Source organism: Diorhabda sublineata, chromosome 4 (assembly GCF_026230105.1).
Source record: "Diorhabda sublineata isolate icDioSubl1.1 chromosome 4, icDioSubl1.1, whole genome shotgun sequence".
NCBI lineage: Eukaryota > Metazoa > Arthropoda > Insecta > Coleoptera > Chrysomelidae > Diorhabda > Diorhabda sublineata.
This window is the reverse complement of record NC_079477.1, coordinates 22,719,130-22,743,388: the sequence shown is the minus strand read 5'-3', so window position 1 is coordinate 22,743,388 and position 24,259 is coordinate 22,719,130. Positions and strand designations below refer to the sequence as shown.

The 24,259-nt window shown below is 33.3% G+C and overlaps 2 protein-coding genes across 7 annotated transcripts in view; one reads left to right on the top strand and one right to left on the bottom strand.

The window, feature by feature from the left end:
• LOC130443396 (serine/threonine-protein kinase tousled-like 2) overlaps window positions 1–596 on the bottom strand; it is a 107,210-nt gene extending 106,614 nt beyond the window's left edge. The window contains exon 1 of one of the 4 annotated variants that reach the window (XM_056777973.1): window positions 167–596. The gene's annotated coding sequence lies outside the window, so the exon portion shown is untranslated. Of the gene's footprint in view, window positions 1–161 lie in introns of all 4 variants that reach the window. The other 3 variants (XM_056777971.1, XM_056777970.1, XM_056777984.1) reach the window with 3 other exon arrangements.
• Window positions 597–2,137: 1,541 nt separating this feature from the next.
• Window positions 2,138–24,259, top strand: part of LOC130443399 (transcription factor RFX3) — a 45,934-nt gene continuing 23,812 nt past the window's right edge. For 2 of the 3 annotated variants that reach the window (XM_056777988.1, XM_056777987.1), the window contains exons 1-3: window positions 2,215–2,578; window positions 13,846–14,006; window positions 22,538–22,703. In XM_056777988.1, coding sequence (XP_056633966.1) covers window positions 13,878–14,006; window positions 22,538–22,703 — 295 coding nt within the window. In that variant the 5' untranslated portion in view covers window positions 2,215–2,578; window positions 13,846–13,877. Of the gene's footprint in view, window positions 2,579–13,845; window positions 14,007–22,537; window positions 22,704–24,259 lie in introns of all 3 variants that reach the window. The other variant, XM_056777986.1, reaches the window with a different exon arrangement.

Here is a 24,259-nt window from a genome sequence, read left to right as displayed (position 1 = left end):
TATCTAGTTGAAAAATATTTTAAAAATACTACCCATCTATCCAAACTGTACATATGATAATTAAAATAAATACTATTTACTTGATAAATATTTTAAATTGACACAATTAAAGCCTATATACGTTTTTATAAATATGAATGAATATAAATAAAATTCCTAACCTTACCTTTTGGGTTTACGAGCCGTCTTCTCAACTAAATAAAACTCAATATATTGCACTAATAAAATTTTAAAGTAACTTCACCAAAACGAAAGCATCCCTTTTGTAAATTAAATTTTAAAAGTTCATTGGCAAGAGTAGTTACTTAAAAGATGGCGACCGACTGGTAGTTACCGATAAATAATACTCTTTCACGGTCATTTTTCAAGTTTATTTGGTCAACAAATCGGGATGTAAACAACACGAATCACTCCATTATTCTTTCTATTTTCACTTTGGGTGGATAAATTCGTAATGGCAGATCGTTTAACAATTGATAAATGCACGATTAACTTGACATGCGTTTTCAAGTATCGCAGATTGATCTACTTTGAAATGTTTTGCATGCATAGAAGTGTAGAAGAGCAACACACAGATGGATTAGGTGACAGCACACAGGGCCGGTGTCGAGTTAACAACGTCAGACGAAGGCGTAGTTGCCGTGTCGAAGACGTATATATAAAAGATTTTATCCTTTTGTGAAATTATTGTTTGATAATAAAAATTTCTTTTTTAAATATCAACATTTATTCTTTCAGTGTATAATAAAGTTTTTTTAAGAAAAAAAAATCAAATGTTTTTGTTTATTCTAAGTTCTAGATAGATCTGATTCTTCAATTTTCTTCAAACTTATTGTAAAGCCTCATGTATATTATTTGTTAATATATTTGTGATTAGAGCTTTATTTTGATAAGTATTTTTTGTGATTTTTATAATTTATCACCAACACCTGCATCTGAGGGATTCTATGTATTTAAAAGCCATCTAGATGTAGTAGAATATTCGCCTCGTAAAAAAGTGATGCTAATGGTATAATTTTTTCGTTCATTCGGTTTGGTTTTAATCACAAAAAATCTTCAGACAATAGGAAATAATGGAATAATATATTTTAATCATCTAAAGTTAACATGATCGGATTTAAAAATGTTAAATATTTCAATTTTTGTGCTCTTAAGTATATTCAGGTATAAAATTTAAGATACGGCATCCCTGTATTAGTCAGTTGAAAAATAAACAAACGATAATATCAGCCAGTCATGCCGCCCTCTATTTATTCATTGAAGAATCGCACCCTGACCTGATATTATATCATAATCACACTTAGTTGAATTTCATTGTTTTTTTTTCCAAAAATATTTAGACAATAAACGAGTTTTTTATATTGATACGAATATAATAAAAAACGTACATATACATAGTATAGTAGTAATTACATCGGAATTGGATTGCATTCCTAGGGCACAATAAAGTATACAATTCTCTGTAATTTATAATACGATTTTCATATCTGAATGAAATATTAATGATTTCGTTTTGCAATTACACTATTCTGAAAATGACCCAACAGAATTGTTAAAAATCGTAAAATCAATTATTGATGGAAAATTAGGTTAATCTATAATATCAATAAAATCAATTTGATTCACAGATCTACAAAAACTAAAACGAACAAAAAGTTGAGACTCCACCAAATTAACGTATGTATGGTAAACATTGAAATATATACAATTTTAATTAATAGCATTTAATTATAATAATAAGAAAATTATCAAAATCACCAAATACATTTAACACTATATAATAATTGATCCCATAAACATCAAAGTTTAGTTCTGTGAATTAATACCATAATAGAAGTAAAAATATTCTATTAGAGCCTATCAATGCCATCTACTGACAAATTATTACTAAGTGGAGAGATTTCTACTTAGACAAAAATGTTTTAAACAACCTATAGATGGAGCTACAATTCTCTTAGCAAAAATATTCCGATATACTCAATTTTTTAAGGTCCCACCTACTATCCTGATTAAATAATAATCGATTAGTTTCCTAAATAATTGCAGACAATAATATCTGAATATAATAGTTGGTAATTAATACTTATAAAGGTTTTTGATTTTAAAGTATGTATATTCGTATTGTTCCCATGGCAACAGTAACAAAATGATAGTTATTGTACTGATAATCTCTATTTATCAGTCTTGTATAAACCAGGATGAAGAGAGGTTAGTTTATTGGTGTATCAAGTAATATGGACTTTTATTATTTCTTTTATTGATTACCGAGCGCCTTGCGGATAATATAGGTAATAACAGTGTGAATCAATTGCAGTTTTCTCTTTTATCGGTAATGGCCATCGTGCACTTCAGCTGCGTAAAATAATCAATAAACAGCAGTTCTAGTGAGTTATTAATACATTACTGTAAAAATGGAGTTATACCTCCGGACCAGTGTAATTATTTAAACAATTCCAATGGTAAAACGAGCTGCTGTTTTATAAAATCAACTGAATATATACACCTGTCAAAACTAGCAAGACCATTTCGTATCCTTGGTGACTGCCTAGCAACCGACACAACAACATAGCAACATTGGGTAAATGTTAACATTGATTAATTATTTTTTTGTTATTTGCAATAATTTTTTCGGTTGATTTACACAGCACGCTTTTTTAATACTTCGTTTTTCAATTTTTCCAATAGCTTTCACTATTTTTTTATTTATGCAAATGGCTCCCTTCAGACGTCAATGCAGTAATAATAATAATGGAAAAAAAATTTTTAAAGTAAAATTAATGATATAACATGTTATCGTTATAGTACGATTACAGTGCCTTATTTAACATTTATATTCTTTATGTATACGGACATATGTATAAAAAATTATTAATAATTTCTACAACCGAAATTATATAAAAAATTGTAATCTATATAGATATGCTGATAAAAGATTTTATATTTTTATGACAGTAATTGAACCATATTGGTATATATCATAATTTTATAATTAGTCACATTTGTTTATTACATTTAGGGCTATATATCATCAGCTTACGTATTTTTTTTTCAAATTCTATCGATAAACTAAAGAAAAAAAAATGTCACATAACTGTGTACGAAAAAAAAATATAATAACCATTTTCAAAGCTTTTAAATGGTAACTACTTATATCATACTGCATATTAATATGATTTGTTTTTGCGGTTATTCTATTAGATTTGAGGTTAGGACTTACGATTTTAGTACTTGTAGAATTATTCTACTTTTTCCAAAAATATATGTTTATTATTCGACAGTAAGTAAATGGCCATTGAATATTTTCTAGAATTACATCCTGTAGTTTCTTTTACCATCATTTTACAAAGGTAAAGAAGTTATATAAGATACAAATAGGGGTATAAAAAAACATTTCATTTTGTGTTTGTTATTTGTTTTATTTTATTTGAAATAGACGTTAAAAACATACATCAAAATGAGAATTATTGAAATCTTATTTATTTTTTTATATGAATAGCTATAATATTTATATAATATAATAATATATAGTAATATATAATATAATTTCATTTGATCGATTGTTAAACTTTATTATAGCTCTAAGTAGAGAAAACTTTTTGCAGTTTAATAAGAATATATTGGGTGTAGTTAGTCAGTAATTTTTTTGTTGGCTGATTTCAAAGTTTGAGTTTGTTGAAATATTTATTCAAACTGATAACTGGACTGGACAGAACTAAGATGGATTTTAGCCCTATAGATTACATATTATGGGTTCATCGCTATCAATAGTAAGAAGAAGATTTATAGAAGTTTCTCTTAAATAAGAATTATTTTCTTTTAACTAGAATCAACTTTTCTATTTCTTTTGAAATCAAAACCTTCTTTTATGGATGAAAATTCGAACTCTATTGCATGTCATTTGTTGATAAGACATAAAATGGGCATCAATCTGTTGTTATGTTATAAATTCTGTATTAAAAAACTGTTTTCCGTTCCTCATATCCCATGAAACTTCATTATACAATGTCTTCAGACCTTATGACAAGACATTTAGTGAGCAATTTACATGATAAGAGAAAAAATGGAGACAAAACCTGGTTATTATTAAGATCCTTGTATGTATCTATCAATAAACTGTCTTTCATTCCCCATACCCCATGAAATTTCATTGTACAATGTTTTCAGACTTTGTGACTAGATATTTAGTGAATAATTTACACTGTGAGAGAAAAAATGGAGACAAAACCTGATTATTATCAAGATCCTTGTATGTATCTATCAATCACTGTTTTCCATTCCCCATACCCCATAAAAATTCACTATACAATGTTCTCAGACTTTGTAACAATATATTGAGTGAGTAATTTACATAGAGAAAGGAAAATGGAGACAAATTCTGGCTATTGAGATGGATACTCGATTGTATCAAAAACAAGTTTTTCATTCCTCATACCCCATGAAATGTCATTATACAATGTCTTCAGATATTATAATAAGATATTTAGTGAATAATTTACACTGTGGGAGAAAAAATGGAGACAAAACCTGGTTATTAAGATCCTTGTATGTATCTATCAATTAACTGTCTTCCATTCCCCATACCCTATGAAATTTCTTTATACAATGTCTTCAGATCTTATAACAAGATATATAGTGAATAATTTACACTGTGAGAGAAAAAACAGAGACAAAATCTGTATATTATTAAGATCCTTGTATGTATCTATCAATAAATTGTCTTCCGTTACCCATACCCCATAAAAATTCACTATACAATGTTCTCAGACTTTGTGACAATATATTGAGTGAGTAATTTACATAAAGAAAGAAAAATGGAGACAAATTCTGGGTATTGAGATGGATACTCGATTGTATCTATCAAAAACAAGTTTTTTGTTCCTCATACCCCATGAAATTTTATTATACAATGTCTTCAGACCTTATGACAAAATATTTAGTGAGTAATTTCCACCGTGAGAGAAATAATGGATACAAAACCTGGATATTATTAAAATCCTTATATCTATCTATCTATCAATAAACTGTCTTCTGGACCTCATACCCCATGAATCTTCATTATATAATGTCCTTAGACCTCGCGACAAGACATTCAGTGAATAATTCACAAATAAAGAAAAAATGGAGACAAAACAAAAAGCATATTTAAAAAACAATCACGAAAGAAAGAATCTCGACATATTGGTCAACACAGTTGAAGATATCCTCTTAGAAGATATTCAGTGAGACTAAAAACTACAAGGACAAAAGACTACAAAAACAAACGGAACAAGTAATTCGAACTATAGTTGTGACGACCCTCGTAAACAAATTAACAATTCTATTGAATAATAATTTTACTGATTCAGTTTTAAAATTTTCGTTATAAACAGTTTTTAAATGTATAATATGAATACGTTACGTTTTTCCATTTTTGTGGTTGATTTTATTAAATTTATTTTCGATAATGGCATATCTTCCTTACAATAATATTGTTTGCTTATAAATTGAGTTAATTGATATACTTTTATCGTAGTAATTCCATTCTTTTTACTAATTTCATTCGAATTAATTGTAAACAATAGTCAAACGAGAAAATGCGGTTATGTTCACTACGACGAGATTGTTAGACAGTGTTGCCAATACTGAAAATATAAAAAGCATCCGTCGTAAAGTCACAATAATCTGTAGATTTGGATTAATTTCGATGATTATTTTCCATCAAGGAGTTGGATTAAACTTAAATTAGTTTGTGTTATTGTATCAAAGGGTCTCCAAATTAGTAATTTGGGTGTATTATGCTCACTTCATTGCTCAGTCTTTTCTGAGTTAGTTAATTGGGTAATTTTCCCTTGGTAGGTTGGTTATACAATAAATATGAAATTGACGCTGCGTTTGACGAAATTTTGGATAAAAAAAACATTTGGACGTCCTTCTAATAATGTTTATTCTTTAGAAAATAGAGTTGGGAGTAAAAATAGAAGTTTTAATTTAAAAGACGTAAAGGTATTACGAGATATCACTTATATAATAATTGCTACGTGGTTGAAACGATGTCAACACGTGTAAACCGAAAAAGAACAAATGTGGTACGTTTATTTATTTATTAATTATTCTTGGAAACGATAGCGGTGAAAGTGATTTGCTACTAAAATGAAAATAATTTCAAACGGTGGATGTTTAGTTTGGAATAGTTCAAAATTAATAAAGGGTCAACAAAGATTTGGATATTAACGATTCTTCAACTGTTCTTGGAAAGCTTAATATTGGTGGGGAGCTAGGATTTACCATTACGAATAAAGTTTTAAAAATCCCCATCGATCTTATGTGTGCTAGAAAAGTTATTCGGGGTCAAATGTCGAAACTTGAGGTTTTTTGTAATTTTCTCAAAAACTGTAAGTTTTATCAAAAAATAACCTCAGACCAAAGTTGTAGATCTTAAAATTCTATACAAAAATTGTACCAATGATTTTTTTCCTAACAGTTATCATTACTGAAATAAATTCTAAGAATCAAGATCTTGGTTGTTGGAAAATCTTTGTTCACACAGCCAATTTTTCAAATATGGGAACATGAAATAATCCGAGGGGACTAAATATGGCGAATAGGGTGCGTGAAATAGTAATTCAAAGTTTAATTCATCAATTTTGGTTATTGCAATAACGGTTGTGCATTATCTTAATAAAACTTGTTCCAAATGCGGCTGCTTTTGCTTGATTTCTTCGCTGAAACGTTGCATTATACTCGCCGTTGATACTTTTTCATTTTTTAAGATAGTAAATGAAAATTATTCAACGCGAATTATTCCAAAAAACCTTGTCTGCAGATGGAACGCTCTTTGCCTTCTTTAGATCCAATTCTCCCTTTTCAGTCGATTGTTTTGATTGATCTTTTGTTTCGGGTGTTAAGTGATGTATCCACGTTTCCTCCATGGTTATGAAACGGCACAAAAATTCGAAAAAATCGCAGAAGACGAATCATTCTTCACCACAACAATGAGAAATATCAAACATCAGTTCTTGCTAAAACGTTTTTGACTAGTCAAAACATCAAATTGATGGGTCTTCCGCCGTATAGTCCTTGTTTAGCACACATTGATTCCTTCCGATTCCCGTAGATCAAAATTAAATTACGAGGTCAACGTTTTTCTACACTCAAAGAAGCAGTTGATGCCTGCAAATCAGATGTTTTGGAAGTACCTCAATCGACATGGAAATTGATTCCTTCGTAGTAAAGAAACTGCCAATAGTTTTTGGTTGATTTAAACATTTAGATATATGATAACAAAGTTTGTAATTTTTGTAAATGAAAATTAACGCGTCTTTTTCAGTTTTACCAAAAATAGCGCCTCCCTTGCTTATGACGTGAACTAAATCTAATATCCTGTTTATTTAAAATATCAAATAATTTGTTTTGATGTGTTTTGATCCGTATTCTACGTTGTAATTATCGAAAACAATAAATATTATACGTAATTTAATGAATAAACACAAATAAAGTATAAACAAAAATCGGAACGTCTTTATATCAACTAGGCTCGTCATCCGATATATCGACATGGATTCTTAACAAGTGGTAGGTGAGCGAAATCAACCCCAGTTCGGTAACCATGGCGCATTGCTATAGCAATAACTTTCTCAGTCCTCTCTCAACCCCCCAATTATATCTGGATCTGGATGGGATGTGTACCTACCAGGCTTTATTTCGTTTAAGAAATAATCAGTTGAAATTTCCGGACGACTCATATTTTTTTTTAAAGTTTCGTAATTTGAGGGCCGTTTTTTTTCAACTTCCGATAGGCCATAAATAAAAGTTCATATAAAACAATCATTTTATTATCAAAAAATTGGTACACTTTTCGAAATAATCAACGAAGAGATTGAGACATTTGTCATATCTGTGGACAAGCTTTTCAATACGCTCTCTTATAGTGAATCTGCGGTTTTCTTCAACCATTCTATCAACTCGTCGAATCAGGTCATCTGAAACGACAGATTTGCGTCCTTGGCCCCCTTCATCATGCACCACCATCACTCTGAAGTTTTTTGCAGCAGTTTGGCTTTCAGTCGGTAGAAAACGAATCACACTTGGCGGGAATACCAATAATGTTCACGTGGCCGTAGCACAACGCCGACTGACTCCTGAATGTCAATAATGGCGGAGTGTAACGTAACGTCTGCACGGAGTGATCGGATGTTGAAAAATTAGAAGTTAGACCAATAAATTAGCTGCTTCTTCTATGCATTTGGTAACAGAAACTTCAAATTAAGTTGTGTTCACTTTGGTACCAAAAATTTGCTTTCATTTTCCATTCACTGTTCTACGATTATCAGTCTTTCATGAGACATTCAGCACTAGAATCAAAACAACGTCCAGGAAATTCAAGTTTAAACATTTTGAGTGCCAAAAATTGAGTTGGTTCCTGCTGGTTACTTGAATTTAACAACATATTGTGAGATTAAAAAAAATATATATATTAAAAGTGAAAAGCACGACTAACTATACAAACTGCTTCATGATAATGTCCATCAAAGCGGTTATTTGAACCCAAGTGCTTTGACCAACCTCCCTATAGTCCCGATTTAGCGATCAATGACCACCACATGCTCGATCATTTATAGTAATTTCTGTTTTGATAGAAAGTAAACGCAGTTATTCGATGGGACGTGTCAACCGCTCTTGGAGATTTAGTCGCCTGCGTAAAACTTCTACAACATTGGCAATTTTCGTCACTTAAATTATGAGCCAGGCGTTCGAATTATTGGAAAATGGGTCGACAAAAATTCGGATCTTCTAAAACGAACGAAAACTTAGACAAAATTCGTGACGAGCGTAATTTGTTCTCTCCGAACCATGCTGTTGCTTTAAACGTGCAAAACAATCATCATTAAATCAAAAGCTCGAGCTCGTAAACCAGATGATTGAGCACTTTCCAACGTTCAACAACATTATTTTAAAATTTCAATGAATCGTATGTAAGAAGTTTCGATGAAATCGTAAATGATCGGGAGGCAATGAATTGAGTTTTCAAAATTTGCGTTTTGGTAAGCAATTTACTCGTTGTTTGAGGCAAGACGCTCAACAGGATGTGCTTGTTGATTGAGGAGCATCACCTCAATAACAAGAAATAAACCAAAAAGAAAAGAAAAAAAAGGAGTTTGGTATACAAATAAGAATAAAAGAATTAAAGGTTGTCGCTAAAGAAATATTAAGAAGTACATCAAAAAGTCAGTTAAACTTGCCATAAAATGATTGCAAACAAAAGATTATTATCCAGATCAATATCCAAGCAGCAATTAGAGCTCTGAGTTCCATAAATCCAAGATGAATGCCTAGCGTTAGACAAATTACCTTTCAATGGGTTACAGGTTACATTGGACTTGAAATAACAGACAGAATTGTTGAAGTAGGAGCGGATAAACCCTTCGTACGACCTATACCCTTCTGTGAAATCACCTACAGTACAATAGGCACTATAAAAAGAGATAGATTGACAAAAAAAAACTATGACTGGAATAATCTACAAGGATTAAGGCATGCAGAGCTACTCCTGGGAATTTATCACCAAATTGCAGTCTCAATGCACATCTGAAGATGCCGGGCTCTTGACGAACATTTGATTTGGATTCTTTCAACTTTCAACTAAGTGACCAGAGCAGCATTTGTGTCAGTGAAGTCTTAATAAGCGCGAGAGTCAGTTTTTTGGAAGACGTAAGCACAAGATATTCTGTGAATTTAAAAGACGCAGAGTTCCAGAAACTCAAGACTTCAAAGAAACTCATATTGGCGGCCATAGAATCTGCTACTTTAAACAATAGCCGAAGATACTTTGAATCGCAGTATAAAATTATTTACTACACCTCGTACGTAAATTTTTGGATCTGTCCACTGAAATTCTACCGGAAAGTTAACTTCGTACCAGTTTGTGCCGTTCCTACGGTTTCCTTCACAAAAAAAAACCATCACATTATCCACAACTACTCCCCCAATGCAAGTACTGTGTGACTCACCCGCTATTATCTAACCAGGTGTAGGATAGTCAAACAGGTATCGATAGTAAAGTAGCTTGTTGTATATTTTCATTATATTCAATTCATATTCGGATATGCGACACTAAAAAGTTGATCTTCTATTATCCTTATACGAGGGTTGTCCATTAAATATACTTCTCATCAATTGATCCAATGAAACGCGCAAATCATTTGTGAAACAGTTTAAGCAGCATTTTTAACGATTAGAATACAAAATGGACACGATATCGATGTTCCGGTTATAATTGGATTCCCCTAATATACGAACGTAGTTTATTGTAGACGTAGTAACTAATCGTGCTTTAAATACAGTTTTTCACATCATTGAAGTTGGAAACTACTTAAGGTAACCCCAAAAACAGTGAATCAAATGAATTAAATTGTGGAGTTTGACAAAGCAATCAATTTGATTTCAATTGGCAAGTGATTGTGCATTTTTTCGCATTGTAAAATATTGAGCCCTTTACTAATTCTGGAAGTGGAGTACGTTCGCGTTCCTAAGTGAATAACCGTGCAACGAACTTAGTCCACAACAAGACCTAAGAATTTTACAGATTCTCAATGGTGCATCGTGATTTAAGGGTGTTTTTAATCATTAAATTATTAGGGTGGTACCTTCGAAAATGGCATACTAAGTATTAGAAAGACTGATTATAATTTTATACTTTGAAATTCTGTCACATAAAACTCTGGATTAACTAGATAATTCATCTGGTTTGAATCGTTTTTAGTTGTTTCGTAATTTTGTAGTCGAAACTCCCTCACTAATTGAAAAAGCGTTCTAACCCCCATACTGCTCTTATTAGGGCAGGTGTACTATTCATTTCCATTCTCTTTTATACGTTTTGCATTTATTACTAAATTGCATAAGGGCTGTATTTCGACTCGTTACTTATTTGATGATTGAAGCTAGACAAGTTTCGTGACATTTTTTGGGTTTTCTTGTGTTAAATAATTATAATGAAAGGTTAGTGTTGATGCTATCTAAGGATTGAATTGAGAAAAAACTGCAGGTAACTTACAGTTTTTTGTATTTCTAAAAATATGTCAGATCTTGTATAGTTTGTGGTAATTTCAACACGAAGAACTGCATTTTCCCAGTTTTTGAAACTTCTCCCTTTATCTATGTTCACACCAGTTCAATAAGGTACACGAGGACGCTCCTGGCTCAACAAAGAAAACACAAAAATTTTGGAAAAAAATATATTTCGATACTTTTTTTTTAATAATTCGTCAAGCTACTAAAAATAATCATTAACTGCCGACACCACCTCTTCATTGATGGAAAACCTTTGACCACCGAGCCATTTTTTCAACTCTAAGAACAGAAAATAATCCGAGGGGGCTAAATCTAGGGAATAGGGTGCATGAAATAGCAATTCAAACTTTAATTCAATGATTTTGGCCATTGCAATAATCTCGTCTGCAGATGGAACTATCTTTGCCTTCTTTGGATCCGATTCGCCCTTTTGAGTCCATTGTTTTATCCATGGTTATGAAACACCTATTTTTGTTCCATTGTGAGCAAACGCGGCACCTATCTTGCGCACAGCTTTCTCATTTCGAATCGACGATCATCCAGTGGATTTTCTTCAACATTTCTGGAGTCCAACGCTGTGCTAGTCTTTGCAGGTAGTAGACCCTCGTTTAAACTTTGAGTAGAATCTACTCCAGCTTCTATATTAGTGGGTCCAAAGCCTTTCAAATAAAAATATTGAATAACAAAACGATGCCCAATTTCTTCCATGTTTACAAATTCACTGAAAACGTTGCCAAACAAATACTAAACAACATGGCGTTTTCAAACTTGAAACATTTGCTGTATAGATTATGTACTTTACGTACAATGGTATTTTCCAAGCAACTACCGCCATCTGTAGGTCAGGGATCATCTTCGTAGTTCGTGGAGATCTAAACCCGATTTTCCGCTATTTAATATTTTTTTTTAATTTTTCTATAAAATTGCAACTGAACTAAACTTGGATTTCCTTACTAAATGGAAACACCTACAATAATAATTTCGTTGAAACAGAAAACAAGATGAAATTTTTAACCTTTACACGGTTTTTGACCTAGTCCAAACATTTTTATATTATTCTGTACAGTTTATAGTTCTAAAAAAACTATAAAACGCCGAAAACTTCTATTAGCTTAGGTACTTTTTAGAAAATTACTGTAATAATGACCTTACTAAGTTTTGAATTAGTAAATTGGAAAGGAATCAATCGAAAACTATCATTTGTTTCTGTATTTAATAAAAATTTTTTATTGCAAAACAAGTTACCTTTAGATTGAGGTCGGAAACGTTTTATACATCCCTCGTAAGTAATATACGAGGCCTGTCTATTAAATAACGAGACTGCGCACTTAGAAACGGTTTGAAACGAACGTGTTTTTTTTCCAAAAAAGCTTTCTGCATTTAGCTCTAAATTGTTATAAAATTTTGGAATATCAATATTGGGATAAACATCTAAAATGGCGATTTTTTGTAATTTCTGAAATTTGCTACGAGTCTACGATGTCTGGCTATTAAATGACGAGACTACGCATCTAGAGGGCGCCTTAGACAGGTAGGGTATTACTATTATAGTATTTGTGTAGTAGCGGTTAGAACCGAACGTCTTTTTTTCTAGTGACGAAAAACCAAATTTCTCGTTAAATTGAAAAAAAAAACTCCGGCTGAGTGCTATAAATTGTTGCAAGAAACCTAAGGGGACAATTCTCTATCTCGTGCGCGCGTTTTTGAGTGATGTAAGCGCTTTAGTTTAGGCCTGAAGATGACCAGCGCCCAAGACTGTTTTAACACCGGAAACAGTAACCAAAATCAACCAACCAAATTGAGCAGATCGTCGAATTAGCATCCGGATGATTGCCGAGCTTCTAAACGCCGATAAAGACGGTTATAAAAATTTTACACGAGGAATTACACATGACAAAAGTTTGCGAAGTTGGTGCCAAAAAATCTGACTTCTGATCAAAAGCTCTTGCGTCAAAGGGTTTGTTTAAATTTCCTTGAAAGGTTAGAAAAAGATTTGCTTCGAAAGGGACCCGATTTGAGTCGATGGAAGCGGTAAAGAAAAAAACTGCAGAGCTCCTGAAAGTCCTCACCAAAGAAGACTTCCAGCACTGCTTCGATCAATGGAAAAAACGTATGGAAAGGTGTATGGCGAGAGGAGAGGGGGTATATTGAAGGGGAGCATTCGAATGTAGAATAATTTTTATAATAAAACCCTTTTTTCGTAACCAATCTCGTTATTTAATAACCAGACTTTGTACTTGTATAAAATATGAAAAAATTGTCTGCGCTATGTTTAGATTGCATTTAAATGATGGACATTTTGATGCACATAGAGAAATTTTTCTTGCGGGACTATTATCAATAATAGGGAGTCCAAAACATCGATCTCCACCATCGTCAAAATGATACAAAATGCAATGTACAGGAATCAAATTCGTGCTAACCATATTTTGGGATGCATTAAGTTTCAAATTAATTAACATTTTCCTCAGATTTTTCGGGAAACTTGCCATATTTTCAAGTGTTTTTGAAAAATTTTTAATCATTACATTAATTAATTATAAAAATACTAGTTGTCGTACTATTTTAAACGTTATAAACAAAAATTAAATAACATCATAATACTCATATTTTCAATATATCAAAAATGTATTTTTACATCAACAAGATTTTCTTCAACAAAGAAAAAAACATGTCACCCACTTCACTTTCTTCCTCCCTGACGTATTCGCCATACCTTGTTACGAATGCCTCCGCGAAATAAAAAAAAATAAAAGCTCTGCCAATCTGGCGAGACCTTGACGCCATTGGTTGTTTCAGAGACCGACAGGAGTAGCCTTGGTGACGCAACCATGGCAACTACAGCTCGTTTCGTAGCAGGCGGAGGTAGCAGCAGCCCTCCTACTCCAGCGCCGGCTACTACACCCCCGGCTCAGCCTCAACAAACTCAGCTCATTGTTCTGCCAGCTAGTTTACATCAGGTAAGAGATTTCGATGTTATTGAGCTGTTGTGTTTCAGTGTATTGGGATCATTTTTTTTCCAATTATAAAGCAGGTTTTTATTGAAGTGTCAATTTTCAGAAGTGGGATTAACTAATTAGTGTAAGTATGTACGCGATACAAATTGATTGAGTAGGATGAAATATCTAATTTCTTCTTTTTTATTATAGTTATTAACCGAACCATGTAATTTTATAGTAACTTGAACTTAATGAGATTTTTAACCACGTCATCAACTATTTCAATTCTTGTACATGTTATTTCATCTACATACGATTTCTTGAAAATTTTCTGGATGAATATTCTCTTGAACTTCTTGTCTAAGTAAGTCCATTTTCTGGATGAATATTCTCTTGAACTTCTTGTCTAAGTAAGTCCATTTTCTGGGTGAATATTCTTTTGAACTTCTTGTCTAAGTAAGTCCATTTTCTGGGTGAATATTCTCTTGAACTTCTTGTCTAAGTAAGTCCATTTTCTGGGTGAATATTCTTTTGAACTTCTTCTCTAAGTAAATCCATTTTCTGGGTGAATATTCTTTTGAACTTCTTGTCTAAATAAATCCATTTTCTGGGTGAATATTCTGTTGAATTTCCTGTATAAGTAAGTCCATTTTCTGGATGAATATTCTTTTGAACTTCTTGTCTAAGTAAATCCATTTTCTGGGTGAATATTCTGTTGAATTTCCTGTATAAGTAAGTCCATTTTCTGGATGAATATTCTTTTGAACTTCTTGTCTAAGTAAATCCATTTTCTGGGTGAATATTCTGTTGAATTTCCTGTATAAGTAAGTCCATTTTCTGGATGAATATTCTTTTGAACTTCTTGTCTAAGTAAATCCATTTTCTGGATGAATATTCTGTTGAATTTCCTGTATAAGTAAGTCCATTTTCTGGATGAATATTCTTTTGAACTTCTTCTCTAAGTAAATCCATTTTCTGGGTGAATATTCTTTTGAATTTCCTGTCTAAGTAAGTCCATTTTCTGGATGAATATTCTCTTGAAATTCTTGTCTAAGTAACTCCATTTTCTGGGTGAATATTCTTTTGAACTTCTTGTCTAAGTAAGTCCATTTTCTGGGTGAATATTCTCTTGAACTTCTTGTCTAAATAAGTCCATTTTCTGGGTGAATATTCTTTTGAACTTCTTGTCTAAGTAAGTCCATTTTCTGGATGAATATTCTCTTGAACTTCTTGTCTAAGTAAGTCCATTTTCTGGGTGAATATTCTTTTGAACTTCTTGTCTAAGTAAATCCATTTTCTGGGTGAATATTCTTTTGAATTTCCTGTCTAAGTAAGTCCATTTTCTGAATGAATATTCTTTTGAACTTCTTCTCTAAGTAAATCCATTTTCTGGGTGAATATTCTTTTGAACTTCTTGTCTAAGTAAGTCCATTTTCTGGGTGAATATTCTCTTGAACTTCTTGTCTAAGTAATTCCATTTTCTAGGTGAATATTCTCTTGAACTTCTTGTCTAAGTAAATCCATTTTCTGGGTGAATATTCTGTTGAACTTCTTGTCTAAGTAATTCCATTTTCTAGGTGAATATTCTCTTGAACTTCTTGTCTAAGTAAATCCATTTTCTGGATGAATATTCTCTTGAACTTCTTGTCTAAGTAAGTCCATTTTCTGGGTGAATATTCTTTTGAACTTCTTGTCTAAGTAAATCCATTTTCTGGGTGAATATTCTTTTGAATTTCCTGTCTAAGTAAGTCCATTTTCTGAATGAATATTCTTTTGAACTTCTTCTCTAAGTAAATCCATTTTCTGGGTGAATATTCTTTTGAACTTCTTGTCTAAGTAAGTCCATTTTCTGGGTGAATATTCTCTTGAACTTCTTGTCTAAGTAATTCCATTTTCTAGGTGAATATTCTCTTGAACTTCTTGTCTAAGTAATTCCATTTTCTAGGTGAATATTCTCTTGAACTTCTTGTCTAAGTAAATCCATTTTCTGGATGAATATTCTTTTGAATTTCTTGTCTAAGTAAATCCATTTTCTGGGTGAATATTCTCTTGAACTTCTTGTCTAAGTAAGTCCATTTTATGGGTGAATATTCTCTTGAACTTCTTGTCTAAGTAAGTCCATTTTCTGGGTGAATATTCTTTTGAACTTCTTGTCTAAGTAAGTCCATTTTCTGGATGAATATTCTCTTGAACTTCTTGTCTAAGTAAGTCCATTTTCTGGGTGAATATTCTTTTGAACTTCTTGTCTAAGTAAGTCCATTTTTTGGGTGAATGTTAATTTCTTTTGAAGCTGTGATATCTTCATGTAAGCTGGGGGCTTGGCCCAGAATGTTTCTGGAATTTTTCTTTTATTTTCTAATGAACTTTCAACACATTCTTCGGCTACACCGTTGAATTTCCATCCTTACTGCTTTATTTATATCACGTTGTCACATTTTTCATTATATCACACAAAAAATCTTTCGTGCTTATCAGTAGGAGATCTATACTTTTTGAGAAGGTTAATAAGATTGACACCAGCAAAATTTGCAGCAGTGATCACAGATTTACGAGAATAACGTGTGTTTTACTTTCTTCATCGGATCCAAAGAAGGCAAAAAACATTCCATCTGCAGGCGAGGGTTTTTGCGATAAATCAAGCAAAATCGAACGCGTTTGGATAAGGAGAAAGTCTTATTTCATCAAGACAATGCACCAGCTCACTCATCCTTTATTTCACTTTCCAAAATTAAGTTTGAATTGCTACATCATGCACCTTATTCGCCAAATTTGGATCGAAGGGTCAAAGATTTTTCAACAATGAAGGGGTGATGTCGGCAGTTAATTTTTGAGTTTCCTTTGTTAAAACCATTCTCGTATTTCGCGATTTTAGTTTTCCCAAACTAAAACCATCTTCATCATATCCTAATACGCTTCGGTGACAATTTTGACATAACTCTCCACCGCCTAATTCTTCAACGGTCAATAGTAATCGTAATAATTCCATGATTTGTTAAATCTCCATATTCAGATGCATTAAAATTAAGAGAAGGTACTTCGAAGCATTCTTCTAAGCCAAAGTTTCCTAGAGCCAGTTTCCATTGCTAAAAGTTTACAAAAAACTCTTTTCTTCGATCAATTGGATCAACGACATCTCTTTACTGTTTTTTGACGTACCTGATGAATAGCTTCTTCCTAGCAAGAAGGTTTCACTTTGATGTTAACCCAACAAATAATAAATTTTGCAAGAACATCAATAGTTCGATAAGTAGTTTCACACGAGACGTATAAACGTCAAATTCTATAACTAAAGAGATTGGGCTTCTCTCCTTTTTGGTCAATGGACAAGAAAATCCTCCAAGACTCATAGTTCTGAATTTTGATATTTTGGCTGTTGTATTCCGATGAATACTTTACCATTTTCCTAGATGTTGAATTGTTCTACTATTTTCCTTTCTAACCATGGAATCTGAATCGGAATTCCTCGGAAAATTCCAATGGTTCTTCTATAGGTAAATCGCTAGATATTCAGACATCGGACTATCAACTTGATGCTCTTCGACGATCATATCAGTGCTTTATATTTCAAATATTTTCTATTTAAATTTGTCTTCTTCTTCTTCTACTTCTTGGAGATCTGTTAATTCTGAAGCTGCCTCTGCATCTTTTCCTGAGAGGTGGATTGCCAACTATCTTTCCACCTTTTAGGTGGTCTCCCGGGAGGCCTTGAGCCGGGCGGGTTGTTTTCTAGGACTATTCTCGGAAGTCTGTTCTCGTCCATCCGTCTTACATGGTTGTACCACTGCCTCTTACGTTGTTTTCCCCTTCTCACAATCTCACTCATGTCCCCATCTCACTTGTTTGACATCTGTATTTCTTACTCTGTCTCTTCTTGTTTCCCCACTATTGTTCTCAGTGTTTTCATCTCGGCCACCCTCAGTATTTGTTTCGTTTTGTTGGTGTCCTCGCGGACTTCCGTGCCGTACGTTATGATGGGTCTGATACGAGTCTTGTTGTCTTGAATTTAAATTTGTAAATTCACTCAAGTGATAATTTGGTTTTGAGCATTGAATTTTACAAAATTCTCACCATTTAGAACACGATCGGTAAATGGCTAATTAAATTTGTGTTGCCGAAATTTACGTGCAAGTTGACCTTCTTGTTGGGTATGTTTTGTGGTAAATCCGCACTACGGGAGTGAAACAAACGAACCGAGATTTTCGGAGACCAAGGCAAACAATTAGGCCGTCTAAAAATAGAACACTTCAATTTTTTGGGCAATAAAGTATTTTCCTGAAATACATGAATGAAAAATGCACTATTGGTATAAATATATTTCTCAGCAAATTCTGGAACGTCATCGTCCAATGTTGTATTTCCAGTTTCTACTAGTTATCATGATGATACTAAAGATTGATTTTTAAATATTGATAATAGAAATTTTGGAATTCCTAAAGTTATTATTACGATTTTATCCGATTTCTTCATTTTGACACTGCGTTAAAAATATTTCTTCGTAAACAATCACTTTTAACACTGTTGGCTGTCATTCAAAATGTCACTTCCAATGGCAGCTGTACGAAAATAGTTTTTACAATAATTATATTGTTTATTTTCATTTATTTATTTATTTGAAGTGCGTCAATGTTTGAAACCTTCTTATTGGTGATATCTTCTCCAAAATAATCGCCACATACACTAATTTCTATCCTACTTATCTTTCTTTGATTTATTTTCATTTTATAATTCGTCAGAATGGTAAAAGATTCACGTTGAAAATAATATAAATCGTGATATTCACAAAAAATAAAAAAATCTGACGTTCTATTTCAAATTGACAATTACCAACTGTCAATAACGATAACCTTGAAACAATTTATCCGAAATATTCCACCACAAAATAACCGTATTTGGATTTTTATCAAAAAAAAAAGATTCCTGAAGGATAACTCATGAAAATATTAAATATTGACGAATCACATTATACGTGGACGAAAAAAATCGACTCAGCTGAGTTAATTTGCTTAGAAACGTCATGAAAAGCTCCCGAAATCAAGATTAAGAGACGTCATCTACATGATATGTCCTTCAGAATTGTGTAAAAAGGTTTCTGATTCATATAAAGCGTTTTAAGACGTTTGATAAACAGGACACTCCTGCAATCGCAAGACACTGGCAAAAAAACTGAACACGAAGTTGTTCTGTATCCCGAAAAGACATAGCTGAGTTAATTTGCTTGGAAACGTCATGAAAAGCTCCCGAAATCAAGAATAAGAGACGTCATCTACATGATAGGTCCTTCAGAATTGTGTAAAAACGTTTCTGATTTATACAAAACGTTTTAAGACGTTTGATAAACAGGACACTCCTGCAATCGCAAGACACTGGCAAAAAAACTGAACACGAAGTTGTTCTGTATCCCGAAAAGACATAGCTGAGTTAATTTGCTTGGAAACGTCATGAAAAGCTCCCGAAATCAAGAATAAGAGACGTCATCTACATGATAGGTCCTTCAGAATTGTGTAAAAACGTTTCTGATTTATACAAAACGTTTTAAGACGTTTGATAAACAGGACACTCCTGCAATCGCAAGACACTGGCAAAAAAACTGAACACGAAGTTGTTCTGTATCCCGAAAAGACATAGCTGAGTTAATTTGCTTGGAAACGTCATGAAAAGCTCCCGAAATCAAGAATAAGAGACGTCATCTACATGATAGGTCCTTCAGAATTGTGTAAAAACGTTTCTGATTTATACAAAACGTTTTAAGACGTTTGATAAACAGGACACTCCTGCAATCGCAAGACACTGGCAAAAAAACTGAACACGAAGTTGTTCTGTATCCCGAAAAGACATAGCTGAGTTAATTTGCTTGGAAACGTCATGAAAAGCTCCCGAAATCAAGAATAAGAGACGTCATCTACATGATATGTCCTTCAGAATTGTTTAAAAACGTTCTGATTCATACAAAACGTTTTAGGGAGTTTGAAAAAAGGGAGGTTATGCTGCCGCATACTGTAGAATTTAAAGTAGGCCCTAGACTATCTGATCAAATGCTAGAGCAAATTGATTGTATCAAGCTTGATTGACTAAAAACTTTTTGTGGTTTCTCCCCTTCGCAGCAACCAATGTTAATGTCAGGAAGCCCAAATCTCCACGCTCCTCCATTTCTCAGCTTCGACAGAGAGTTTTGATCAAAAGATTGAAGTACGTTTGAAGCGCCCATCAATCGGAGCCTCAAGCATTTGATCAAGCCGCTTTATAGGGTCTCCTTAAGATTAGAAAGGCCTCAATTGTCAGGGCTATTTGGCCCGTTTTTTAGAGACTTTATGTTTTCACTGCTTGGAAATTTGAACACTATGTCTTCTAGAGGTGTTTCTTCTCGGATAGTTGATAGTTTAAATTTCCTTTTGACGAGTTGAATGTTCTAAATGTTGAGAACTACTTTGGTATTATTTAACTTTCAATAGGCTGCAGAATCTTGAAGTTAGTCTTGACATTAATTCATTAAGATGTCTTTTTCGGTTAAAGTAGCATCAAAACTGCAGATAATGAAACTCAAACTTGTCAATTTACAAATGGATTGAAAAATATCATGTTACGTTGACATTTGGTGGAATGTTTAGTACGGATCCAAAACTCACACAAGTTACCTGATAAACAAACGAATTGTTTTAAAATCAATAATCAAATGTCAGATAATTTGTTGTTGAAAAAAAGCGTTGCCCTTAGTGCCCCGCGAAGGAAAATATATCAACGATTCATAAGTAACTAACGAAGATGATGATGGAAAAATTGATGGTGAGTTTTCATACACGAAATTTAAGTAAAATTTGTGAGAAAAAATAATGAATAATAATAAAATATAAATGGATATTGACGTTGCTTGAAATAGAATATTTTGCAGTTATGAACTATTACTGTGTATATTAACTTGAAGTTATGAATATTTAGTTGTCTTAACCTTCCCTAGTTGTTCCTAACTAGAACTGTCTTCTTCTAATAGCGTTATTTTAGAAGATTGATTACCTACCACCTTTTCTAAAGTCTTCCAATGAATCTTATCCCTTCAAGGACTTTTTCCCGGCATACTTTGTTAAACCATTGACACTGAAGTTGAGATAAACACATAAAAACAAATATTTATAATTGGATATGGTTCTCCATTAAGATCAGCACACTTTTGGACCAATTCTTAAAGCAATTTTACCATTTCCCAATTTTCACACCTCCAAAACGTGAGATTTCAACGCATCAACCGCTCCTCCAGGTGTATTTTTAATCTGTGGGAATTAGAAGTTATCATTTGGTGCCAAACAAGGATTGAACATTCGATATTTTAACTGTTCAAAAACGTTTTTGTTTGAATTGATGAGCGAGAGCTCTAATTGTCGTGGTGTCTTCTACGATTTGTTTCCCTGGTTTTTTCGCACACTTCTGGCAAACAGATGCTGATGTACAATTTGTAATTGACAGTTCTACGTTGCTATAATGGAAAGTTGGCGACATGTTCAGTTATTCCGAAATCATTTCCTTCGAAATTCTTCGTGCACCAACAACTTTTGTTTGGATTTGGCTCGTCTTGAAAGAGACCCAGGGCCGGATTAAGCTAGAGGCTTGGGGGGCTATAGCCCCGGGCCCTAGGCCCAAGAGGGCCCCATCATTCTGTATTTTTTGATATGTTGATACCACAAATCTAACGTATTGATATTATTTTGTGAATTTTTCCGGGTTTCCGAATTCCTTAAGGGGGCCCCGTCATTATTTTAGCTCCGGGCCTTATAAATTTTAATCCGGCCCTGAAGAGAGCAAAAGTTCATGCAGTGATAAATGTATGCGAGTAGAATTAAAGCCCAATCTTACGAAATGTCATGTGAATATCATTTTACTCGTAGCAACGATGTTATCTGGCGATTTTGGACAATATCCACGAAGCTCATCCTGTAGCGAATTGCGACAATGATTGGATTCGTAAAACTAGTGAAATTCGGTGCTTCATCACCAAAAGTCGAAGCGAGTTGATCGAAACCAGTCGAAAGTGATTAAAAAACGTCAAACTTTTCGATGTCAACGTCAAATTTGACATATTATCGTCAGTGTTGCCATATCTCAAAAGTAACAACCTTCATATCTTTTTTCCTTCCTTCCAAACTGTCATTTTTTTGTGTTAAAAACCGTATGAACGTCTCTAAATTGGTTGATTCTTCTTCTATATTCAATCAAATGGATGCTGGACTTGATTAGCATTCCGAAGTTGTTTATATTAACATAAAGTTGATTTTTGTAAATCGAATCATAGGTTTGCATGAAATCCACGATTATTTAATGAATATACCAACGTACCTTTCTCAAAACTTCTTTAATTTGGTCTATAGTGGATCTATTTGGTCTGAATAACGTTTGGTAATCAGCAACGAATTCTTCGGTATTTGGAAGTAATTTTTCACTCAAGATTTACATATACCGTGATGGTTTGTGTATGTTAACATCTTATGACGTTTTCTTTTCAATTTAATTCACGTTTTGGATTAGATTTTTTGTTTTTTTTTCCTCGAATTTTCTCAACTTTCCAGACCGCAACCGGTACCATAGTCAACGGTGTGCCGGTTATAGACGTTTCCGCGTTGGAGCAAGCTGCCGATTCGAGTAACGAAAGCAGTGCTACTGCCGAACAACCAACCGAGAACCACGATTCCGATCCGCTTGCGACCACGTCCCCTCATTTCATAACTGTTACAGGTAAGTCGACAAAAAAAAGTTTTTAAAAACTTTACAAAACTCCTCTAACTCTTATAACCGTTATTTCGGTGTAATAACTAAAATAGGAGGCGGTCGCATGCGTACTTGTTAAGTTTGTGCAACTTTGGTCACGTGTGAAGATTACGACAGTTGTGGTTTAGATAAAACAACAGAAATACTTTAATTCAATCATCACATGAAAGGGGATGACCTCGATGTAAATTTTGTTATTCCTTAACGATGCTCGGCTTTAAAAATGGGAAATACCTTCTCCAGATATCGTTTTCTAACATTTTCATCTCTTTGGAACGCTTAATTAAGCTTTGCAAGGTTGTCGTTTCGTCTCAGATCTGTACGTTCGAGATGTGGTTCGTAACAAACCGAAAACATTCTACTAGAAAGAAAACTCATAATAAAAAGACGTCCATGAGTTCTTAGGCTAACATGGAAAGAAAGTTCAGACCAGATGAAGGGTGTATGGTAGGTGTTTAATCTCTGTGAAGCCACATTGGGGTGCAGTAGCCTCAGAAAGCGAAGCAGTCTGGACTGGGGCATTGCCACGAAACCACGATAATTTTTTTACGCAACTAAGTCAGAGTATTCACGGTTGTATTCGATTCCTTAAAGTCTATCAAAAGGATAACCTCGCAGTTCCCTTTTTTGGTGCCTTCCGTGACCTTTGCTTTTTTTGGCACGTGCTTTTCGATGCCACTCCATGGAGTTCTTTTGGATGTCGGAACATGGTAAAAGACAATGGACCTCGCGGCAACATGAAGATTCTTGCGAACGCACTCACTTTATGAGGCCAAGACCCCATGGACAGCATTGTCGTCTTGGACATCAACATTGCTTGTTCCGTTCCTCTGCTATAATTCTTTCCTTAGCACAACTTCCTTTTTGTTTAATTTTTTATGATGTCAAGTTGGAGTGAACAACGTACTGCTATGAAATTTGATTTTCTACTTGGTAAAAACGCCGTGGAAATTGTTTTAACTTTGTAAGTAGGTTACCAAGATGAAGCTACGGGAAAAAATCCAATGTTTACACAATTTAAAAATGGCCACGTGTCGATTGATAACAAACTTCATACTATTCGAAAATTTCGTGATGTTAAGAAGCTTGCACGAGAGTGTTTTCAAAAAAAAAACCAATTTGTGGCAGACAGGAGATTGATTATTTCGTAATGACAATGTCCTTGCACACAGGGCTGTTTTTTTTTTTGTAAAAAAATGGCATGATCACGCCGCTTTACACGCCTCATACGACTCCGTGTGAATTTTTCTTATTTCCACGCTTTAAAGGATACCGATTCAACAATATTTAAGAGATCAAAGAAAAAACGTGGAGTGGGGTAAATGTATCAGTTATAGTGCACAATATTTTGAAAGGGTTCGGTTCTCCCTCGTATACACAGGCTAGTAATATAAATTTTTTGATTTACACTCGTAATATCGATAATTATGATTTTTTTTGAAGATTTACTATCAAAATCGACATCTGTTTATGAAACGATTTAAAATCAATTTCTTCGGTGTTTGGAAACAATAAATAGGTAC